The following is a 25,397-nucleotide window of genomic DNA, read 5'->3' on the forward strand; positions in this document are numbered from 1 at the left end:
ATTATTACACTAGCACACATCATTTATTACACTAGCACACATCAATTATTATACTAGCACACATCAATTATTACACTAGCATACTTCAATAATTTCACTATCACACATCAATGATAACACTAGCATGCATCAATGATTTCACTAGCACACATCAATAAGCACACTACCACACATCAATGATTACACTAGCACACATCAATGATTTCACTAGCACACAGCATTTACTACATTTGTATACTAGCACACATCAATGATTTCACTAGCACACATTAATTATCACATTAGCACACATCAATTATTACACTAGCACCCATCAATTATTACACTAGCATACATCAATGATTTCACTAGCACACATCAATTATTACACTAGCACATATCAATGATTTACACACATTGATAACACTAGCACACATCAATGATTTACACACATTGATAACACTAGCACACATCAATGATTTACACACATTGATAACACTAGCACACGATCAATTATTACACTAGCACATATCAATAATTTACACACATTGATAACACAAGCACACATCAATTATTACACTAGCACACATCAATGATTTACACACATTGATAACACTAGCACACATCAATGATTTACACACATTGATAACACTAGCACACACTTACGATACAATCAGTGCAATCAAATATAATACCAGCACACAGCAACGATAGCACTACCACAATTCAGCGGTAACAAAAGCACACATCGATAACACAAGCATACATCAATGATCATACTTGCACACATTAACGATAAGAACAGCACTCGTCAAGCATTAATACAAATCTGTTACCTAAGCGAGATCGGGTTATATCAGTCGAGGGTTAAGATTCTATAACAAAATCCCAACCGAGTCGTAAGCCGAGGTTGGGATGTTACAGAAGCTTAGCACCTTTTAGTTAAAAAAACACTATTCAATTTTGCTAAAGACTACAACTATCCCGTCTGAGGCCTCAAATGAAAATGGCATCTACACTACTAAATGTACATTTGAATGCTTCCGCGTTAAAATGAAGTCCAACCATACAAAGAAGACAACGTACACAGTGAATATTTCAATTTATCTACGACATCAGTTTAAGGACGTGCCAGGTTTTAGTGGTGGAGGAAAACCGGAGTTACCGGAGAAAAGCCACCGACCTACGGCCAGTACCTGGCGACTGCCCTACGTAGGCCTCGAACCAGCAACCCAGTGGCGGAGGGCTAGTGCTAGCAGAATGTCAGATGCCTTAACCACTTGGCCATCGCGGACCCTCACTACGACATCAGACAACGAATAACATCAAAACAAAATATATAACGACAAAAGAGAATATTTAATTTATAGATTTCAATTTCAAGCCGATAAAGTGCGGATGAATACACAGAAGTGTAACATATCAGCGAAATGACAACAGATCGGACGAGATAGAAAACTCTAGCATGGGGTCTGACGTGGGATGTATCTGTCTGGGATGCGAGAAAACACTTGCACACATAACATTAGGACCTTTCAACGATAGCAATCGCACACATCAACGATAGCAATCGCACACATCAACAATAGCACTTGTACACATCGATAACACTAGTACACTTCAACGATAGCAATCGCTCACGTTCACGTATCTACATATATCAAAGGCATCATAAACATGCATCAATGGGACCACGCGCACATATCAACGGTAAAACAATAAGAGCTGAAAGCAGTTATTGTTATTTGTGGCCAGGTATTTTGCTATTCACCTTCCTTATAAAAAATATTTCCCTTAGTTTGAACTGATTTTCAAACTCACAAGAGAACAACCTGATTGAGGATTTTTAATCTGAAAAACCTGGATCAATATATCGATAGATACATTTACTAACTACTATACTACAAGAGGCAATGCTTAGATTGCTTGGTGGTACTTAACGATTCGCTTCCTGTTGTAACCAAGTCCGGACAAAAACACGTTTCACACTACATGTTATATCAAAATATTCTTTCGAATCGGATGGGCAATCGCTCCAACCGTTTATTGGCTAAATAATTAAAATTTGTTAAGAAACATCTTATCGTATGTGACGTCAACCATTCTAAAAATAACTTAATTTACCTAAACCGGATATAGATACTTCCGTGTCAGTTTAAACATGTCTGTGATTTATCTGACAACGTTATACCACATAAAAAGGGAAGACAACATAAACGCGTGTATCAATAAATTCCATTTACCACTGATGACCCAAAGAGAGTGTCTGTGGGCGGGAAAGACGCGAGAGAGAGAGGTGTGCGAACGCGCCCATTCATGTCCGCGCGCGAACTGTGAACCTAATTGGAGCGACAATAACATGTTAGCATGTGTAGAGCAGTACGTTTGAAGGGGATCATTGATATGTCCAGGTTAATAGACTCCTACGGAGTGATCGGTGCACCCTCATAGCTCCCTACCTAGGGAGTGACCCGGTAGCGATGACCATCAATCGATGACCTCCAACTAAGTTGAGGTCAGTGAAATACGCTAATAGGTTCTTGAACCCCACGTGACCTGGTGTAAACTCTGACCAGATCAAACGTGGATATCTACACGCTTCATTGTCATGCCAGAGTGCAGAAAGGAGAAACAATGTGCCAACATACCGTCGTACAGGTCCGCCACATCGGATCTGAAATCTGTCCTTGGAGAGAGAAGTCCCAAAAGTAAAGTGAAAATATCTGGACAAAAATAGAACACAAGCAGCGACGTTGGTGCTATGACAGAAATAACTGATTTTAATCCGAAATCTCAATAAAACCTCGTCAGTTAGGTTGTACTTGTCTGTGTCCAATATGACACGTCAGTCCCGTGATCAGTAGCAGTCTTAGGCTTAAGTGTACATTCTAAACATCGAAAAAATAAATATTTTAGCTTTATAAAATCTGACTTTTGATGAAATAGTCCAATTTTTGAAATTAAATTCATTTCACCACAATTATGAAACAAGTTCTGTCAATTGATATTTATCATGTGTGTTGGCCCAGATGGCCTAACTTGTTATAGTAAATCAACTCGTAAAACAAGTTACCTAATGTCCATTACGTAAGGGACTATCGAAACATGGCGATTGTTTACGTTGATTGTGTTTACACACAGGTCAGTATTCCAGGTTATTGCACTTCAATTAAATATAGATTTGCTGAGCGTATTTAAATTCAAAGCAATCTATTATCTAAAACGTGACTACTTTAGGATTTCCGTGTTACATATTGTCGCATGTAATGCGTCTAAAAATAGAAATTGTTATTTATGTTTTGTGATGAGTGACAACAGGATGTTTAGTACCACCCAATCAAAACAACGCAAGTTATCTTACACTATGTCATTTATTTACGAAAAAAAATGCTTCCCGGTTTTATCTGTAGAGTAGACAACTAATTCGTGTTCATTTGAAACGGCTTTCAACTACATGTTTTATTTAAATCCATCTGGAGTCCGGGACGGAATCAGGTAAATACAGAACATGATACTCATCCTTACAAGTTATTTCACTACCAAACACTTAAAGGAAAAGTAATGGAACACGAACACGTGAACTCATTTAGTGTAAAAGGGATTTTTGATTAGTTGAGCATTCGACACTCCACTGCATTAAGCTGACAACATTCACTGTTTGGAATGGCGAGCCTGCAATGCAGCTTTTTAACTGTCACATTTAAGACAATACTTACTGAGCATGCAACATCCGTTGTCCAATATTCCTTTTTATCAGTCAAACCAATTGTTACAAGTTGCCAAGAAAATATACAGAGGCAAAGCAACTGTACAGACTTTGCATGTGGCCTCCATTTTAGGTAAGTAATGTAAATAATTTATTTCGAGCAGTCTGTACTTGTGACGATGTATTTCTGTACATACATATGTATTAAGCACTTAAATACACGGTTTTTTTGAGTGAGTGTATAGAAAATATTTGAAAAGCTAAAGCGATTCATCATGGCTTGGGTCGCTGATCATGATATCTGAATAGTTTGAGATTCTGAATTATCTAGGTTTCATTTCTGTGTTACTTGTAGTGTGTACATAGTGGGCATATAACTAACATTTTGAAAGAGTATAGACACTTACATTTATCAATGTGCTTCAGGATATATCAAATACTTATAACGCATGTAGAAAAAAACTAATATGGTAGCCATATTCTTAGTCTAGGGAATTTACGTTTACAGTTTACAAGATGTACGTCCACTAGCTATATATGTAGACTACGAGGGAAGGGTGGTCATTCTGCCCATGTGCTAGCGACCGGTAATTAACAAGTGGGGGCGATGTCCCTTTGGTTAATCACGCTCCTGGCGGGACACAGCTGAGCAGCGGTCAGCCCCTAACGCTTCCCCAGATATCGTCACTGCGCCGATAAGATAAGGTGGACATTACATTAAATTTCAAAAGATTTATCATAATGGTCATAATTAGTACTGGTATGAGATGACCGTGGGATGTTTTCATACAAAATGAAGTGTTTATCATAACATGTAACCACGGTCAAGTTTATAAATAGGAATTTATAATAAAAAACAAATGAGACAAGTCGACAAGTCTTAAGTACCAAACTTTGTAAGGAAAGATGTATTTTTAATGGGAAACCGTTACTCCATGTATATACCGCCTTTAAATTGAAACTCTAGTATATTGGCGGGCAATGCTGCAGCTGACTGTGAACAGGAAGCCGCAAAGAATAGCAATGAACGCACTGGAGATTTCAAGCTACCCGGTGTGCACGCTATATTTATATCCCAGCTACATAACATGTCTTCATCGTTTCTTTTCCCCCTTTTTAACAACCGGCTGAAGATCGGCGTCGAAAGGTAAAAGAGGACCTCTAAAAGTAAGACTTTAGCCCTATGTATTGCAGTCTTACAGTGAAACTTAAATATCAAAATCTGAACTACATGTGTATAATTAAAAAACAAATATTGTTTTTTTTATAACTATTGATAGATTTAAAGTCCTATCGGTACACACTCAATACATCGAGGTATATACTGTTAATACATCAGTTTTCGCCAAGCTGAAGGTGGACACCTCCTGTTTAGAACATCGATGTTCAACAAATGTTCTTTTATAGTAGTACCCAGTTCATTCAGAGAAAATATTGTTTCATATTTAACTAAATATTCCTCATATTTCTTTCATTATATACAGACGAAAAGATAAGTCGATATTATAGCTAGAGTATTTTTGTAAATTCTTAATGCTCAAACAGCCTACATAACATGCAACATATGCCCCCCTGGAATATTTTTCTGGGTCATAAATTTCTGTTTGCTTTCATTCTGGTACCACGTAACATTGTATAATTTGTGGATATTTTATGTGGCGTATCTCCTAGCCATGATACCGATAATTTTATGTGACTTTTACAATAAATTGATTGCACTCGCCAGCAGCTGAGGAAACTTAACTCGAGTGGAGACGCTTGTTGCTTGCATAGTTCCTGCATAGCGCTACACACCTATTATGCGTTTTGCCGGTGCATAAGCGACAGTTGTTCTACAGGTATCCATGTTACCAATACCTCACCTGCACACAGACTCACGTGCATTCCACACGTGACTCAAACCTATGCATTTCTTACTAGAATCAGGTACATGGCATTTCAGCACATTTTCATTTACGAGCATGTATAGCCACAGAGGACTAGCATGACCTTTATTTAACTCAAAATGCTGACACAGGAAAGGGAAACTGTTATGTATTTTGAAGTTGATCAAAACATCAATATTTACAATACATTTCACCAACATAAACCGCATATTCCGTGTATGAAACCCGTTCATACAATGGTGCAGATAGTGCAGCCTATTAGCTAGTTATAAATCCACTGTAATCGGTAACGTTATATTGGGTTTTTTTCGTATTCAACATGATGTGTATTTAGCTGAACATAACACAATCACAATATATATCTCCAGCATAATTGCATACGACTTCGCTGTTCTAACCTTATCCTTTTTGGCAAAACAACCATTGGCTATAATCTTTATTTCAATTTTAGAATATTTACGACACACGCCAGCCAATCTGCCATCTCCCTGACCTAGTCCCGGCCCTTCCTGTCAAACCTGAGGCGCTATGTCATAACAACTGAAGGAGTTGAGTTCCCCCTCCGAAATTACCACACACAATACTGTTAGCCTTTGTCAACAACTTTATATCAAAAGTATAGAAGGCGTTTTTATATCAAATTTCTCCTTTTACTACAAGCAGTTTCTGTTATAAATATCTAAAGGGTTTTCGAATATTAGGTCGCTTTTTCGTTTCTTATTAATGAACGTCAGGAACTAAGGTGTTATGGCTAAAAAAAAAAGAGTCCTTCACCGAAAATAACTGCGTTTTATGAATCGAATTAATATGGCATTTTTTTAGTTGTGAAATACAGCTAATTTTATCAAATGTGATGCACGAACTATTTTGTATATTTATTAACGAGAATTCAATAAATTGAAATTGAAGTTAAACGATTGTCATACATTTTGTTTTATGTTTATCAATCTGACCACTTCTTACGTACGTATTGTTCCTAGTCTCCTTACATCATGTATTGATGGTAATAATGTTACAAAAACATATCTTACCTTTGCACGAATCTTATCAAAAGCAATACGTTGATATGTTCAGAGAAACATTAGGTGATATGTATTGTTGTTGGTGTTGTTTTCTTGTCTTCAAAATGATGAACATTCCCTTGATGTATTTATTTAATTGTTTTGCGTCATCACTTACAAATCAACTACATGTATATCATTGTCCTGTAGAGTACTGCTTCTGTGACAAAATTATTAGAAAACTTGTATTGTAATGATTTAGAGAGATAGCCACAGATTTCTGACACGGAATGATTCAACAAGATATTAACCGAACTCATCTCTCGAGGCAGAGTTAACTAATCTCCTCCCGATGCTCAATGTTATAATTATCCTGTAGTACATGTACATGTAATTCCCCAAACGTTAACAAGAACTGTAGAAATGTTCAGAAACACACAAACAACGTATCTGTTCTAGAATTTTCAGTTATAGTTACTGAAAAACTGAGAGAGCGAGTGCGTGTGCCCTACATGTTCGAACAAGTTTGGAATGCCGTTGTGCACCGGAAGTTGTCTGAGGCACACGTGTGATGTGAAGGGGAACCCCCCCACGAACTTTTCTCTATACACTTACTGTCATGGCGACTAGTTAAAGTATCGCATTTCATCACCACAGCAACACGATTTACGTCTGTTGCTACTATTGTTGGATATGACGAAATCTCAGACATCAGTTCTATTCTTAGGAAACATTTTAAGTGATTTCCAATTCAGACGAAACAACGGTAGGTACGAAGTCAGACGATAAATAACTGGAGTCTGATTGTCACCTATCTCATCGGAAGTTAAAGGATTTAATACACCTTCCTAGTCGTAAGTATCTTGTTTTAAATATTACATATCAACACCAATATTTATGTATACTTATAACATCACTAACATTAATGTACTCAGCTTCATGTTATCAACCCGTATGTACGTATCTTATAGTGCCAGGTATACATATCATCAGCTGATTCGTACTTCTGACGTGCAAAGTGTATTTATAGACTAATGTGACAGTTGTAAACGCATGGGGCGGTGCTTCACACGGTACATCAGCACTTCCCAGAGAAGTGGTACGGGCCAGGTATAACATGGGTACTTTGACAGTATACCCCTGAAACGACAGGACAGACGTCTACAACAGAATTTCAAGAACAGTTAAACAGTATACCATCGACAGGACAGACGTCTACGACAGAATTTTTAAGGATAGTTTAACAGTATACCACCAACAGGACAGACGTCTACGACAGAATATCTTGGACAGTTTACCAGTATATCACCGACATGTCAGGAATTTCATGGACAATTTGACGGTATATCACTGTCTGAACAGACATACATGTACGACAGAATGTCATGGACAGTTTGACAGTATACCACCGATAGGACAGACGTGTACGACAGAATGGCATGGACATTTTGACAGTACAGTATAACACTGACTGGACAGACGTCTACGACAAAATATCATGGACATTTTGATAGTATACCACCGACAAGACGTCTGTCCTATCTGACAGGACAGACGCGTACGACAAAATACCATGGACAGTTTGACAGTAGTATACCTCTGACAGGACAGACGTGTACGAAAAAATACCATGGACAGTTTGACAGTAGTATACCTCTCACAGGACAGACGTGTATGACAAAATACCATGGGCAGTTTGACAGTAGTATACCACTGACAGGACAGACGTGTACGACAAAATGTCATGGACAGTTTGACAGTATACCACTGATAGGACAGAGGTGTACAACAAAATGTCATGGACAGTTTGACAGTAGTATACCTATGACAGGACAGACGTGTACGACAAAATACCAGGGACAGTTTGACAGTATACCTCTGATAGGACAGAGGTGTACGACAAAATGTCATGGACAGTTTGACAGTAGTATACAGCTGACAGGACAGACGTGTACGACAAAATGTCATGGACAGTTTGACAGTCGTATGCCTCTGACAGGACAGACGTGTACGACAAAATACCAGGGACAGGTTGACAGTATACCACAGATAGGACAGACGTGTACGACAAAATACCATGGGCAGTTTGACAGTAGTATACCACTGACAGGACAGACGTCTACGACAAAATGTCATGGACAGTTTGACAGTAGTATACCTCTGACAGGAGAGACATGTACGACAAAATGTCATGGATAGTTTGACAGTATACCTCTGACAGGACAGACGTGTACGACAAAATACCATGGACAGTTTGACAGCAGTATACCTCTGCCAGGACAGACGTGTATGACAAAATACCATGGACAGTTTGAAAGTATACCTCTGACAGGACAGACGTGTATGACAAAATACCAAGGACAGTTTGACAGTAGTATACCTCTGACAGGAGAGACATGTACGACAAAATGTCATGGATAGTTTGACAGTATACCTCTGACAGGAAAGACGTGTACGACAAAATGTCATGGATAGTTTGACAGGATACCTCTGACAGGACAGACGTGTACGACAAAATGTGATGGACAGTTTGACAGTATACCTCTGACAGGACAGAGGTGTACGACAAAATACCATGGGCAGTTTGACAGTAGTATACCACTGACAGGACAGACGAGTACGACAAAATGTCATGGATAGTTTGACAGTATCCCTCTGACAGGACAGACGTGTATGACAAAATACCATGGACAGTTTGAAAGTATGCCTCTGACAGGACAGACGTGTATGACAAAATACCATGGACAATTTGACAGTATACCTCTGACAGGACAGACGTGTACGACAAATACCATGGACAGTTTGACAGTATACCTCTGACAGGACAGAGGTGTACGACAAAATATCATGGGCAGTTTGACAGTAGTATACCACTGACAGGACAGACGTGGACGACAAAATGTCATGGACAGTTTGACAGTATACATCTGACAGGACAGACGTGTACGACAAAATACCATGGGCAGTTTGACAGTAGTATACCACTGACAGGACAGACGAGTACGACAAAATGTCATGGATAGTTTGACAGTATCCCTCTGACAGGACAGACGTGAACGACAAAATGTCATGGACAGTTTGACAGTATACATCTGACAGGACAGACGTGTACGACAAAATGTCATAGTATACCTCTGACAGGACAGACGTGTACGACAAAATACCATGGGCAGTTTGACAGTAGTATACCACTGACAGGACAGACGTGGACGACAAAATGTCATGGACAGTTTGACAGTATACATCTGACAGGACAGACGTGTACGACAAAATGTCATAGTATACCTCTGACAGGACAGACGTGTACGACACAATATCATGGGCAGTTTGACAGTAGTATACCACTGACAGGACAGACGAGTACGACAAAATGTCATGGATAGTTTGACAGTATACCTCTGACAGGACAGACTTGTATGACAAAATACCATGGACAGTTTGACAGTAGTATACCTCTGACAGGAGAGACATGTACGACAAAATGTCATGGATAGTTTGACAGTATATCTCTGACAGGACAGACGTGTACGACAAAATGTCATTGACAGTTTGACAGTATACCGCTGACAGGACAGGCGTGTACGACAAAATACCATGGACAGTTTGACAGTATACATCTGACAGGACAGACGTGTACGACAAAATGTCATTGACAGTTTGACAGTATACCTCTGACAGGACAGAGGTGTACGACAAAATACCATGGGCAGTTTGACAGTATACCACTGACAGGACAGACGTCTACGACGGAATTCCATTGATAGTTGACCGTACAAAGCAGACTGAAGACAGAAGAGTTTAAAAGAATTCTTCGGACGGATGGTTTGAAAAATATATAAAATATATAAAATATTGATATGTAAACTTAGTTTATATTATTTACTTTTAATCTCTGGTAACGCTATCACTATGTTAATAGACATCATGATGTAGCGGCGCAGGATTCACTAGAACAAACTACATTGTAGCATCTGTGCTGCAAAACTGGGTCAAACGAAATATATAATTCAAATCGAATACTCTAGATATAAATCGGAATCTAGGTAAAATATAAACCAGTGAGTGACGCGTAGTATTATTTTTAGCTCACCTGACTGAAGTGTAAGCGAAGTTAATGACGTGATGGGCGAACGTGTGGACAGCCTTTTTCTGCATAATGACAAATAAGGAGGGACAATTTCTGTTATAAGACGATTTTGAGTGTCTATGTATAAGAACACTTTCTGTTATATGACAGGCGTGAAGGTTTGGTTTATTTGTGTTTTTACGTCCTGTTAACATCTATGGTCATAAAAGGATGTGCCAGATTTTTATGGTGTAGGGAAACCGGAGTACCCTGAGAAAAACAACTGACCAATGGCCAGCGGCTGTCGACTGCCCCAAGTAGGCCTCGAACCCGCGACCCAGTGTTTGAGGGCCAGTGATCGTAGGTAGTTAGACGCCTTAAAGACACATTCGTTGTATGACGAATCTGAAGATTCTTGTCCTAATTTTCTTATATGTATACACAATTTCTGTTTTATCAATCATAGCTCTTATACATACACTTATTCCGAATATTGTTAAAAATTTGAGAAATTTTCCGGAAGTGCACGAGTTTGTACAGTGCAGCCGTTAAAGGCACCACGGAACTATTGCGTAAAAAAAAAAGAGAAAACAAAAGTCCAATTTCTGTTTAATTATAAATGAATAAATATTACATCTGGACTACCACATATACTAACATATATTTTCTGCAACTAAATTTAAGCCTGTTCCGCCCCCAACCCTGCACAACTTAGCCTCAATCACCTAGTACATTATACCTGTGGTAGAGAGGAGCAACACGGTTGACCTGTACCGTCTGTGTCAGGCTCATCCTGTGTGATTAGCGCCATGCCAGGGGCCTGTGGGTAGGGCGGGAGGGAGAGGCATCACCAAACGATCCGTATACGGAATATATAATGACGGAGGGACGTGCCAACGTTTTGATCTCACACCACGAATTTTGGGTTACCGCACCCTTAACCTTTCAGTAAAAAGAATACGGTTAAAATTGAAAACACATGCTGAAACTAATTACAATATATTCACTTGGCTTATTTTTCGGTTTTAATTGATTTCTTTTTATATTTGTTTCACAAATATGAATAATTTACTCTAACAATAAGGTAATGAGTGTGAAATATGAACACAAATGAATAAAACTACAACATTAGGAAAAGTACATGTACATTCGAACTAAACAATACATTCGATCATTTCTTTTTGAAAATAGCAAACACATAAACGAACACCAGAAACACGACAGAGAAGCCTGTATACAGTGGCGAGGGTATGATGTTTCCAGGGGATCGTCATTTAGTTTGAAACGGTTCACCAGGGTTCGCCATCTCCATTATCCCGCGCGTGAGCACATGCCAGGTAGTGAGGGGAGGTCCAGTATAGCCCATCGTGGTCCGACCGACTATGTCTGCGTTTGAAAACGAGTTCGTTTAAATATTAAAATTCATTTTGCATCACAGATTAGGTAGATGAGACAGTAACGCTGAGAGAAAAGAAAGGGAACATAACCCGGTGAAGGACTGGTGATACATAAAGTGCACATCATGTTAATTAATCAAAACGTACCTTGTCGACTCCACACAAAGCTGTTAATTGTTAATCATATACACATGTAATGAATCTTCATTCACTTCTTAAATGATGTAATACACGTAAACTGTGCGTACCCTTTAATCTGTAAAACATGGGCTTCTTGCGGTGTATTTACATACGTAATCGTTATTATCAGTTAAATTAATTAAAGACAGGTAAACATTGCCTGTATCAGAACATTCATATGCGTACAGTTAACATTACTGTACATTATATACCTATGGTATGAAAATTGCTCCCCGATATGACGATTTTAAACCCGAGGAATAACCGCGCTACTAATCTTTCAAATATGTGTTTCATAATTATGAACTCATCGCCGTTTCGATCAAGTGAAAAATTCAACCTTGCCTAGCACTGATAAATACAATTGCTATTTTGAATGTTTTCACATCTTAACGTTTGGTTATGTATATATTGAAATAAAATGCCACCAAACTCCAATATTCGTAAGATGGGCACGTAGTCGTTGTGTGTGTACAAAATGTACAATGAATTTGGCCTGTTTTGTGTTTCAGAGAAAAACAGGTATAGTTTGAAACGTATAATACCTATGATTCCAACCAGCACACGTGTCGGTACAGTGTGTATGTAGGGGTTCTCAGTGTGTAGTTGTGAAGGCGAGACTGATGTAGACTGGCTAGACCTCATCATTGAGGAGTGGAACATCGGAACATCGTCTTGATGCGGGTGATCTGCCTCGGTGTCTATTGAATCAGCCACAGTATGGCAAGCAGACGAGTCCGCCGATCACACCAACAGAGAGCGCGTGATGCTATGAGATGCACGCGATCGTAGCTGCATCCCTCCTGCTCACTGACAGCCGGTCGTCTGCTCGTGCGACAGGGGATACATCTTATTGTTACCGGCGTCTCGCGCTCCTCACTTCAATTGGAATCTATACACTTTCCGATCAGCATCAGGCCAGTAGTCCAAGTGATTTTGAAGGATCTAAATGAATACAATTTTGTCGGTATTGTGTTGGGTACAGGCCCCGATGGTTTTGCTGTGTCCAATACACACTGTTACCGCAGATGCTGAACAAAAAATTCATTCTTACAATGCACAGGTAGCTCGCGACTCGTGCATTCCGCCACTTTATGAATGAAGACGCTGGCTCGCCTAACAGGAATCATTGCCGATCTGTGATTATCATATATGGCTCCGAAACACTTTATATAAAGTTGAGGTGTCCTACTGATTTGTTCTCGGATTCTCCTACACCAGGAATATTTTCTGTCACCCGTTCATTGTCTCTTTCAATGGTAAATAAGTAATTTATTATTTTCATATAGTGCATAGTTATATTCACGTATTGGAATTTAGCGCCAATTAGCTAAGTGGTTGATCGGGCTAACAGTGGTTATCTCGACTGTATAGTGACCATAAAACTTATATAATACTCCAACCCATCACCGTCGAGGCTTTGACGGGGATCGCACGGAAACTTACCTGCTGGGGAGGTCTCCCCCGAAACACCTGTCATCTCTACCAACACGTGCTGCAAAGTTACCTAAATTGTGCTAATCTTATTCACGTCAACGATATACCATTTGGAGTCGGATTTTTAGAAATATTGTGTTATCTTTCACCTGTACGAATTTTACCTGTGGTGTTGATTTGTTTATTTTTCTTGAGGTTCCCTTCCGGTGTGATGATCGTCCCTCGAGTAGGGGCCGTGACAACTTTGCGCTCCAGATATCGGAGTCCAGCCGTCAGCGGTCACCGAGCTGGTCATCATTTCCCAGAAGAATGTGTGTTGTAAGGTGCTTTTCGCCAGACAAACTCTTGTACTGTGAAAAGGCATGGGACCATCTAGGTACGATAACATCGCGCATATTTTGGTGCTTCTGTTTGGATTAATAATATACGGTAAGTACACTGAAACTTTCTTTAATGACATTTTTTCTCTCTCTTTATTTTCAGTTTAAAACTGTGAACTTACTATTAACATAATCTTATTTGTATTATGTGTTTTTTACTAAAAATATGTATGTCATTGCATGCAATGTATTTTGTCATTTTATTAAAATTAAAATTAAATAAATAAAAATTAAATAAAATAAATGCTAGGACAGCCATTGCCACTCTTTCTATTGTACAAATATATTTATTATTTTATCATAATCGCAGGTTCAAAATCAGAAAATAAGACATCATTATTTCACCATTTGGAGTTCTTATTATGGTTTATTGGTCAGCAAACCGTTGTCTTTTATAAAAATTCTGAAATTCAAAGACTGTATATGCTCATTTTTAATTACAGCTTAGTTTAAAGGCAAATAATCACACTGAAATATATACAATATTACATGGGGCATGTTTATCTAAGATAAGTTCATAGTTTGCTATAAATGGTCTTTTTTGAACTGTTGTTCTTCGTATTTGTGTATACATTCTTGTGTTGCTTGCGTGATTTAAACAGTCATGTCGGTAGAGTTTTACTGATTTTATACTATATCAGAAAATCAATTTTCATGTTTGCTGCTCAGAAAATATATCAATATTTCATGAATAGTATTTTGTGCTCATGTTATTCTAGAGTTCAATATGTATTGTATCTGAGAGTTTACTCTAAAGTGCTGTGCTTGTTAATAGGATTTTCGACCAGACATAAAGTTCCGGAAACGGCTCCAGTTTTTATACTAGGATTGGAATGCTTAACTGAAACTGAAAATAATTTTGGAATTTGATGATGATATTATATACGTGCCACCACATTTTTTAAAGATAACATAAATGGCTGAAAAGATGAAAACTAAATGTAATCTGATGGTAGACGAGAGATACAATTGTAGTAGGGAAGTGTTGAGTGACACTACACGTAGCCTGTAGTACTTGGTGTATTACGACATCCGTGATCCCACATATCGATCGCCTACAGACAACACAAGTGTATGTAAAACATATATCCGAACTAGGCGCAAAGTGGTCGACTAGCCATCCCGGCTTAACGTCAGGTCTGGCATCGTTATAGCAACCCGAGTCCCTAGAGGTCCATCGTTAAAGCTATCTGAGTCTCTAGAGGTCCATCGTTATAGCGATCTGAGTCTCTAGAGTTCCATCGTTTTAGCAATCTGTGTCCCTAGAGGTCCATCGTTATAGCAATCTGAATCCCTAGATGTCCATCGTCTTAGTCCCCTGAGGTCCATCGTTATATTCCCTAGAGGTCCATCGTTATAGCAATCTGAGTCCCAAGAGGTTCATCGTTACATGGTTAGTCCCTAGAGGTTCATAGTTATATCGATCTGAGTCCCTAGAGGTCCATCCCTATAGTCCCTAGAGGTTCATAGTTATATCGATCTGAGTCCCTAGAGGTTCATAGTTATATCGATCTGAGTCCCTAGAGGTCCATCCCTATAGTCCCTAGAGGACCATCGTTGATCCATCGTTATAGCGATCCGAGTTCCTTGATAGAGATCCATCGTTATAGCGATCCGAGTTCCTATATAGAGGTCCATCGTTACAGCGATCCGAGTTCCTATATAGAGGTCCATTGTTATAGAGATCCGAGTTCCTATATAGAGGTCCATCGGTATAGCGATCCGAGTTCCTATATAGAGGTCCATTGTTATAGCGATACGAGTTCCTATATAGAGGTCCATCGTTATAGCGATCCGAGATCCTATATAGAGGTCCATCGTTATAGCGAGCCGCGTTCCTATATAGAGGTCCATCGTTATAGCGGTCCGCGTTCCTATATAGAGGTCCATCGTTATAGCGGTCCGCGTTCCTATATAGAGGTCCATCGTTATAGCGAGCCGCGTTCCTATATAGAGGTCCATCGTTATAGCGATCCACGTTCCTAAATAGAGGTCCATCGTTATAGCGATCCGAGTTCCCATATAGAGGTCCATCGTTATAGCGATCCGCGTTCCTATATAGAGGTCCATCGTTATAGCGATCCCAGTTCCTATATAGAGGTCCATTGTTATAGCGATCCGAGTTCCTATATAGAGGTCCATCGTTATAGCGATCCGAGTTCCTATATAGAGATCCATCGTTATAGCGATCCGAGTTCCTCTATAGAGGTCCATCGTCATAGCGATCTTGAGTTCCTATATAGAGTCCATTGTTATAGCGATCTGAGTCCCTAGAGGTCCATTTTCAGGTAGTCATCAAACATAATACGTTGACATGGTAACAGAGAATCAATAGAAAAACGTCTCAGTTGAAGGGTTCACTGATTTTAATACAGATGGAATAGAAAATCAGTGAACACGTTCAGTTATAAACATTAAAACGTAACATCCCCTGGAGATCTGGTTTCAGGGAAATATTGAATCCTCGCATTGATAACGTTACTTGCAACAACACAAAACAAAACAAAGAGACGTTGGGGAATCCCATTGTCACTAACGCACTGTAATAGATTAAACGCTGTTTATTATTATTAACAGCTAGAGTTATAGCGTATTTTCGTTGTCTCTTTTTATTAATAACACATAAAGTGTAAGCATGAAAAATGGGGTTAGAAATTAAAGCAAATGACATTTACTCATTTCTGTGGTCTTCGGTCTGTTTAAGTTTGTGCACAGCCCTTTGACTGTCAGTATAAACGAAGTTAACATTGTGACAAGTTTGGAATGTATTGTACCGTTTGATCAGAACCTTAGTGTATGACTTTTCACTGTTAACAGCGGTCCCGGCTATCATACTGTACTTGACACGCTCTACCTATGAGATTTAGTGATGTACCCCTATCGGTCAAATGGCCATTGGACTTGTAACCGTGACGGAAGTCTGGCACACGACCAGGACTTTCATTGCTCTGTGATCGAGGCTTGGAATCTGGTATCAGCCATGATAGGATATTATCGTTAGAGAGTGGTGTACTAAATGTATATATAAAAAAAAAACAGGGAGTGCATTTTGATTGATAAACGCCGCTTGTCATTCCAAAGTTTCTTCGTGAAAATCTACACGTATTGAACATTAATGTTTTATGTACTTTCTTCTGAGGCCAAACACGCTTATCTACATACGAAACTGTTTAATACTTACCACAACTTTCATATAGCTGACCACGGTACCAGTTCTTTTGTTTATACACGCCCGTCAATGAATAAATGTGTTTCAAATATTAATATAACGCTACGTTTATCACTTTCCGGATCTTTGAAGACAATACTCGCTGATCCAATTTCTTGTTTCAATTTACCATACTTGCAGTATTTCCGGTCCCAGATGCCACACGCACTTCCCATCAAGAGAGAAGGCACGGAGTGCATTCTCAATCTTCTGATTCGCCGTTAATTATAGTCTTTCCAATACTAAATTTTCATAAAACTAAGAATTAAAGATTTTCGTCATATTTCATACCCCTTCCTTTGATATCTGTTTAGTTTATGGTATCATTAGCGGAATATTAACTGGTAACCTAGCCACCGTCATGATTTAATTTTCTATTGCTTTGATACACAGCCAGACAGTGTATTTCACAGTACCCAGAGTTCCATTGTTGAACAGTCGGCTATTTGGTGCATACACCGTACATCTCTCTTTTAAGCTTAATGAACTAAAGTGATATTCTTCCTAAGTTAATGTTTTTTAAACTAGATTAAACACGTTTATGATCTTGATAGTTTTATTCATACATATATGTTATGTTATTAGTGTTAGGAACATAGTATTACATAGCTCGAGAAATGTTTAAATCTAGAAAAAAGATCTTTGTGATGTGTTCCTTATCACTATCGTAATATAATTTCTACGTTATCAATCGTCTATTTTACCATTTGGTGTTTTGTCGACATTTGATGACAGTTGTGCATGATAATGCTGTAGATTTCTGATTGAGATGCTTACATACATGTAGGAAGGGTGGGGTTTCTGATTGTGATGCTTACATAGGAAGGGTGGGGTTAAAACAAGGTATATAGCAATGTTCTTTGTTAAGGCATGTTCCAATCGTGCTTTACACATCAATGAAGGAAATATTGAGAGTCTGCAATATAATAGAGAAGATATAACGAACTAATATATACAATATGCTGCACAATTTGTTTCAGTTTTGATATCTGAAGAGATATGTGCCATACCTACACCACGTGTACATCTGAACATTATATCCTGTAATTGAGTTTCCGGAAGTCTCACTTACGAGATCAGACATATGGTTTTACACTCACGGCTGGTTGTAGTTTTTTTTATCCCCCAGAGGACGTCACGGAGTAATAGAGGTGTAGTTCCCCTCCCCCGGATATATATGGCGACACCTGTGATCAAAATGTGTAAAGCACCATGTGAAGTATACCAGCTCAATCGTGTATACGCCAGTTTTAACCGTCTGCATCAGTACGCGACGTTTAATATATTGCCAATTTGCAATTAGAAACTGTTCATGGGTTAGTTTATCTACACAACATTCACGCCTGTATTGATGTTTATCTCGCCAACAGAGGGATGATGTAAGATGGCAAAGCTTTCCCGTAGCCACTACCACTTCCCGTGTTTAATCACTACGTTATAGATAGCTAATTCCCGTTACCACATAACTTGTTAGAACTCTTCACCACCACCATATATATAGTTATATCTCATTACCACTGCCTCACATATATGTCTAATACAATGTAGCTACAACTGTAGTTCGTCTGACCATAACAACAGAAATAGCTAGTTCCCAGTACCACATAGATACAATGTAGCTAGTTCCAGTTACCACTACCACAGACATACAATGAAGCTAGTCCGTCTCACCATAACAACAGAAGTAGCTAGTTCCCATAACCAGTACCACATAGATAGCTAGTTCCCGTTACCACTACCACAGACATAGCTAGTTCCCATTACTACTACCACATAAATAGCTTGTTCTCGTTACTTTTACTGCATAGAAAGGTAGTTTCCGTTATGTTAACTACACGGATAGGTAGTTTCCGTTATGTTTACTACACGGATAGGTAGTTTCCGTTATGTTTACTACACGGATAGGTAGTTTCCGTTATGTTTACTACACGGATAGGTAGTTTCTAGAATCCGGTTTAATCACTAGATTGACTTTCATTTGTCAAGGATGCGTTTCTCAAGTTACATATATGTAGACAGTGTTGCTGACATCACGGTTTTAAACTCTGTCGACCTGCACTCATATTTATGAAATAAAACTATTTTTATGCTTGTCTACACACATCAGCGATTCGTCAGCAGATTCTCTAAAGAAATAAAATATGAATTCCTGTTTATAAAACAACCTGTTGCATAAGTAGTAACTTTCGTGTTTTATCTTCGACAAAAAAAAAGATATCTCTGCAAAACATGATGCATTAACACGTCGTTTCAGCTGTTCGTATAGCGCACGTGTCCTTCTAAATAATATCAAACGCTTGTATCACTGCATGATAGAAGGTCAAGGTCCTTCGTCTGGTACATCCCTCGGAGGTCAAGGTCAATTACAAATATTTTAGAGATTAAAGGAAAAGACCAGGGTGCAAACTATTTTTCTCAACGCATGTGTTCTTAATATGGTGTTCGGGTTCTTAGTATGGTGTTCGAGTTCTTGATATAGTGTTCAGGCTATTAAAATGGTGTTTGGGTTCTTAATACTGTATGGTGTTCGGGTTCTTAGTATGGTGTTCGAGTTCTTGATGTGGTGTTCAGGTTATTAATATGGTGTTCGGGTTCTTAATACTGTATGGTGTTCGGGTTCCATAGAGTGAATGACATATGGATATGTAAAAGGATGACAAAAAGTAGAAAACATGACGCGATTTTGTATGTTTATTTTGTTTATATTCTCGGATGCCTATGTTGGTTGGTAAAAGCTTTAGTTTCACTGATTATCAGGATTTTAAAGTTTTGAATTGAAATAGCTCAATCACATAAAAAGGATACACTAATATTTCGCTTCAAACTCACATCTCTATCAGTTATAAGCTGTACCAGGGCCATGTGATTTCTATGCGTGGGTATATAATGAATGTACTTTGAAAGTTTGCCCATAGTTTTACCTGAGCCTGGATGTGTAAACAATCTTAAGTTACAGAATAAATCGCGTAAAAGGGGCGCAGTTCGACTAAAATGTTGGCTTTTCGACTGACTCATGTTAAACAAATCCTTTGTTTTTATAGTCTGGCTCTGATCTCCTATATTGATTTCACTTCAGGTTTGTAAGTCAAGTTCTGATCTTCTTTTCTAAAGGAAAATAACTTTAACTTTTTAAATTCAACAATATAAAATATTCCTGAGCACCGTCGAGAATCAATAGTTAGCGTAGGTACTACATAATACAAGTTTGTGCTAGCTTCTGTATCTCCAAGGATTATGGATTAAAATGATTTTCAATCTATATATACATGATCTAGCTGTGCATATAAAAGATATGATATCTTAGCATTTCTGGTGTACGTTTTTAAGACCACATCCGTCATCACATGTGTTCCGTCATCACAACTCCCTGCCAATGAGAGGCCTGGTTTTCCACGATCTAGCTTCTTGTTCTGGTAATCTAGAGCGTCCCTGATAGTGGAAACCGGAGCATAATTTGTACCAAATCTACTTTTTTACATATGTTTTATTTCACCTATTCACTCTGATAAAGACAGTTATACTACTGTACTGAACCAAGGACTATATATTGGCCTCGCCTTACCCAAAACCAAGTCGTATGAATCATAGATCCCAGAATGCACGTGCATTACACCAACCTTGTATAATATGGGGTAAGACGGCAGTTATCGACTAGGTCTACACTTGTATCATATAAATGTTGGAAATATATTATCTCCACGTTATGTTTCAGCCTGAATATAACATTAGTAAGGCTTTAGGGTACTCACCGCATAATAATCATCGATGTCTTCATCAAACTAAGGCGCTGTCGTGTGTTTAGCATCAGTTATAATACGTAGGGGATGTAAGGATTGAACGTTTACATCAGATTTACAAGGTGCTCATATGAAATGAAATGCTTTAAACCTTTATGACATTTATGTACATTTCAGTATAATGCCGGGCTTGTAAAATGTTGCAAATGTACTTAACACAATATATGAGGTAAGAAACAATTTCGAGTCCAGTGTGTATACACAGCTGTATAAATGATAGCGGTACGTAGTTGGAAGTAAAGCTACGATTGGCTGACATTAAATATGCACCGATTTACTTTTATCCCATATATTTTGAGATTAAATGGGGTTCCTTCCATTGTAAAATCTAAACGGTTAAATTTAGATGATATAGTAAATTTCGAGTTGGGTTTGCCGTTTTTTATTCCGTTTTCATTTCCATTCGTTGATCGCTATTGATGTCTGTTTTAATCCATTCAAAATGTCATTATTCTAATCCGATTAATTTCAAATATTCTTATAAAACAATTATGAGTCGGTGATTGGTGTAGGGTTTTAAGTCTGATCTTTAAGTTCACCCTTCTAAATAAATATGATTTGTCCTATTTTTCCAGAGCCATACAAATATACTCAAAATAGACGTCCATGGATCCCGGAGATTCGCATGTGTTGTTCGTCTGGTACTGATCCCGTCTGATATATACAGAACGCCCCTCGCCTTATCCTCTTCGGTAAAGCGCATGGAACTTCATTCCAAGCACCAGGAACCACATTTTATTTGGAGTTTGTACCCTTGTAAAGTGAAAATACACATAAGTGTAATATGTCTGGTCAAAAGGTGCATTCGAATAGAACCTTTGCTCAAAACTTGTATGAAAGATGACATATGTCGATATAATTCTTTGTAGCTCGCCTTAACTTTACCGTTTTGTACTCAAACCCTCCCATTTAGATGCCCCTTCATCTCAACTTGAACAATCTATGGTATGCAAATGTTTTGCTGGATATGGTAATACTCTATAATCGTTAACCTATTTCTCGCATAAGTTGTAATAAATATGACACCTATAATATCATATACTTTCTTAAATGAGAGGAAGCTTCATCGGGAAGTGTTTTCTGTGTATAGATATGCCGATGTCAGTTATGATCAGCCTTCATAATGCATCTCTTTGTATGTTCAGCGACACAGCGAATTAAAAGTATGGGGTAGCTAAAACAACGTCTGATATCAATAGTAAATATGCAGTGCAACAAATTTGAACTACAGCTGATCAATTTCATTTAATTTTTTTTGAGAGAGTTGGTATAACTTAATCCGCCTTTTCCCCAATTATTCCAGTTCAAATATCGACAAAAACGTCATACATTAAATCGTTTCTCTTTACGTTGTTATTGTGTTCGTACATTTAAACTAGTCGTCGAAGATCGCTTTGTAGTATTTCTTACTAGGCAAAACAAGGTCAACCTTCTGGAAATCGGTTTCAACATAATTTATTTCAATCACAATCTCACAAGCTGATAAACCAACTGAAATGAAAAAGATTGTATTGTCTTTACGAAACTGTTTGCAGTGTTAACCGAAATGGTGGAATGCCTTGGCAAGATCAATCAGGATCAATATTTTGATGTATATTGAGAACTATCAAAAGTTTCAAAATCGATAAACTGAACATGAATCTTTGGATATTATTGTATTTATAACCGTGCAACATCATTTACTGACTGAATAACAGTGTGGTGATACTCCGGTGTCGCTTGATCAACACCATAAACACTGTCGGTAGCAGCCGATTAATATCGTCATCACATAGCTTGGAGACAGCTATGGTTAGCCCGTTGTCTGTGTAACATTCAGTGTGGCGTAACTATAAAGCTCCTCATCACACGTACACAATTACTGTAGACAAAATTGAACACATGTCATTATTGAAGTTGTCGGCAAATACCGAATACTTTTATTTTTTTGGTGGCTTTAGCAAATATTCTATTAACTAGGAGTAAACCCGTTAATGTGAAACTGTTCCACATCGATTGGTTAACGGTTTTATATCGGGTGGTTGTATAAAGGGTATTATCGCTCCATATCTGTCTATGTTAGCATGACGAAACTTAATTCAAATTTTAATCATGTATTATGTACGCTGCTTGCAAACTGAGATGCATCGATATGCATAATACTAATTAAAAAGATGAATGGATATGTATACATTTATCTTAATTATGCATCGACATCGTTGTACCCATTGGACATTTAGTATATTGCGGAGATGTATATAGATATATATGTATTATTATATTTATGAACGGATATTAATTATATTAGCGCAGAGACATGGCTATTTATTAAGTTAAAGGGAATTATTTTCACATAAACATGATTTCATCTTACAAAAATGTTGCACTTGATATCTGTTCGACATAGGTACATAAGCTGAAAGATAAATTTAGTTACATTATATTATGATAGTTTTTTCAGTTTTTAATGGGAAGCATTTGGTGAATTATTGTAAGGCATATATGTATTACGAGATAGGATATAACAGTTGCTATATTTCGAGTGTTTGGGTGAGGTCCAATACGGCTCCCCCTCTACACTGGCTAATATTTCTTGTTATCGTGATACGCGTTTTCCACGTACATATTCGCGTGCCTTTCGTGTGTGTTTCCGGTCTTTCAGGATCTTCCCCCATTACCTGTAGAATTATATCTGTCTTGTTTGGTAACGAGAGAACGTGCATGCATTTCGACCTGCCATTTTGTTTTGTATAACACATTATTGAGCACAAATATGCAGGCGGTCGTAGAGTACACTCCCTGTCTCTCTCCCCCCCCCCCCCCCCCTCCATTTCCTCCTTCTCCTACTTACTTTCCCCTTCTCGGTGCTAGAGAACCCCCACATCACCGTCCTTGATACATATATAACTTCGTACCTTTCCTGTAAACTTCCTCCACGAAATTAAGCTAAGTAAACGTTCTATAATCCGTTGAGTCGCTAAGTGTCTAAAAACCAATCCGGGGCCCCTGCGTGACCCGGTGAACAGAAGGTTCGGATTGCGGAATAAGTACCAATATGCAACTCGATCGTAACAAGATCTACTGTTTTTGTGAATCAAGGTTACGAACCGAAATTATTTTTAGAAACTGTTACAGACTGAACTTATACCGTCCCGTCATACAATACAGGAAACCATTTCTCAGCAAAGTTATTAAATTAACTATCTAAATTTCTTACATAGAACTCGACATTTTTGGAACATGGATCCATGTTTTAAAAGGATTGGATTTCCTTTTTCATGAGATTGAGGCGCTTATAAAGAGTCACGGCATCAATTTGCAGGCAAAAACAATGGTACCAAGCGGACACCTACCGGTAGAAATATTTTCGCCCCTATATAAGGAGACACCAACCGGTAGAAATATTTTCGCCCCTATGTCAATGACACGGACACCAACAGGTAGAAATATTTTCGCCCCTATATTAGCTAACTTATTTTGAGAAAAACAATCAATCTGATGTTAAACTTATTCTCTATTTATAAAGTAAGGAAAGCTGCGAAAATTGTGAATCACTATCCAGTTGCTGTATATGTATATGTTGACACTTTAGAACTGATTGTTTTATTACTACTTTGCTAGGGGCTGTTCCTTCACAACTGCAAGAGTTGTTTACTAACGTAAAAGACCTAATATCGTTTAGATTGGAATGTTTCCCGCTTATTATCAAAGTGTCAGATTTAACATTTCAATTATGTTCGCTGCAATCCTGAACATATCATACTAATTCTACGATGTTAAAAAGCTAAAGTGTTTTGTAATGTAGCGTACTTTTGATATTTTATTTTATTTTTTTGCTACTTCTTTTTTCCTCGATCAACTTTATATGCAGCACATTTTATGTTAATGAATTAATTCTACTTTTGTTATTTGTCACATAATTTTATTTTGCACGTATTTCTGTACTTATTGACTAATTATTCATTATGCATACATGTATTTATGGAACTCTTCAATTATGGAGGAATATGATATGAATGAATGAATGCATAGTCTGGGTAAGATCACAAACCTTTACAGTGAAAGCGCAAAATATATACCAATGGTTTATGGAGACTGTCAATAGTAACGATCTTGTGCTTGTTACACACATTCCCAAGAAGTAGGCCAGTTCTGCTGTGTGAGTGGACGATATTATTACGTGTATAGCAGGTAGCCAATCAGAGGAGATCCACACAACTCTCCTTCCTGATTTAAGTTCCACTCGGCTTTCCCAATTGGCATTAACACGAGATCTGGTAATTAGGTCGACTAGGGGGATAGTCCCAACACTGCTATATGCTTGCATATTATACTAGTAATACATGTTTCGAAGAGACACGGGTGTGTGTGTGTGTGTGGG

The 25,397-nt window shown here is 38.1% G+C and overlaps 1 protein-coding gene across 1 annotated transcript in view; it reads left to right on the forward strand.

The window, feature by feature from the left end:
• The first annotated feature begins 3,525 nt into the window (after positions 1-3,525).
• LOC110460674 (protein kinase C-binding protein NELL1-like) overlaps positions 3,526-25,397 on the forward strand; it is a 109,697-nt gene continuing 87,825 nt past the window's right edge. The window contains exons 1-2 of the mRNA XM_021513718.1: positions 3,526-3,818; positions 13,848-14,081. Of these exons, the coding sequence (XP_021369393.1) occupies positions 14,015-14,081 (67 nt within the window). The 5' untranslated portion in view covers positions 3,526-3,818; positions 13,848-14,014. The remainder of the gene's footprint in view (positions 3,819-13,847; positions 14,082-25,397) is intronic.

This window comes from Mizuhopecten yessoensis, unplaced genomic scaffold (genome assembly GCF_002113885.1).
Source record: "Mizuhopecten yessoensis strain PY_sf001 unplaced genomic scaffold, ASM211388v2 scaffold10447, whole genome shotgun sequence".
In the NCBI taxonomy this organism is placed as follows: Eukaryota; Metazoa; Mollusca; class Bivalvia; order Pectinida; family Pectinidae; genus Mizuhopecten; species Mizuhopecten yessoensis.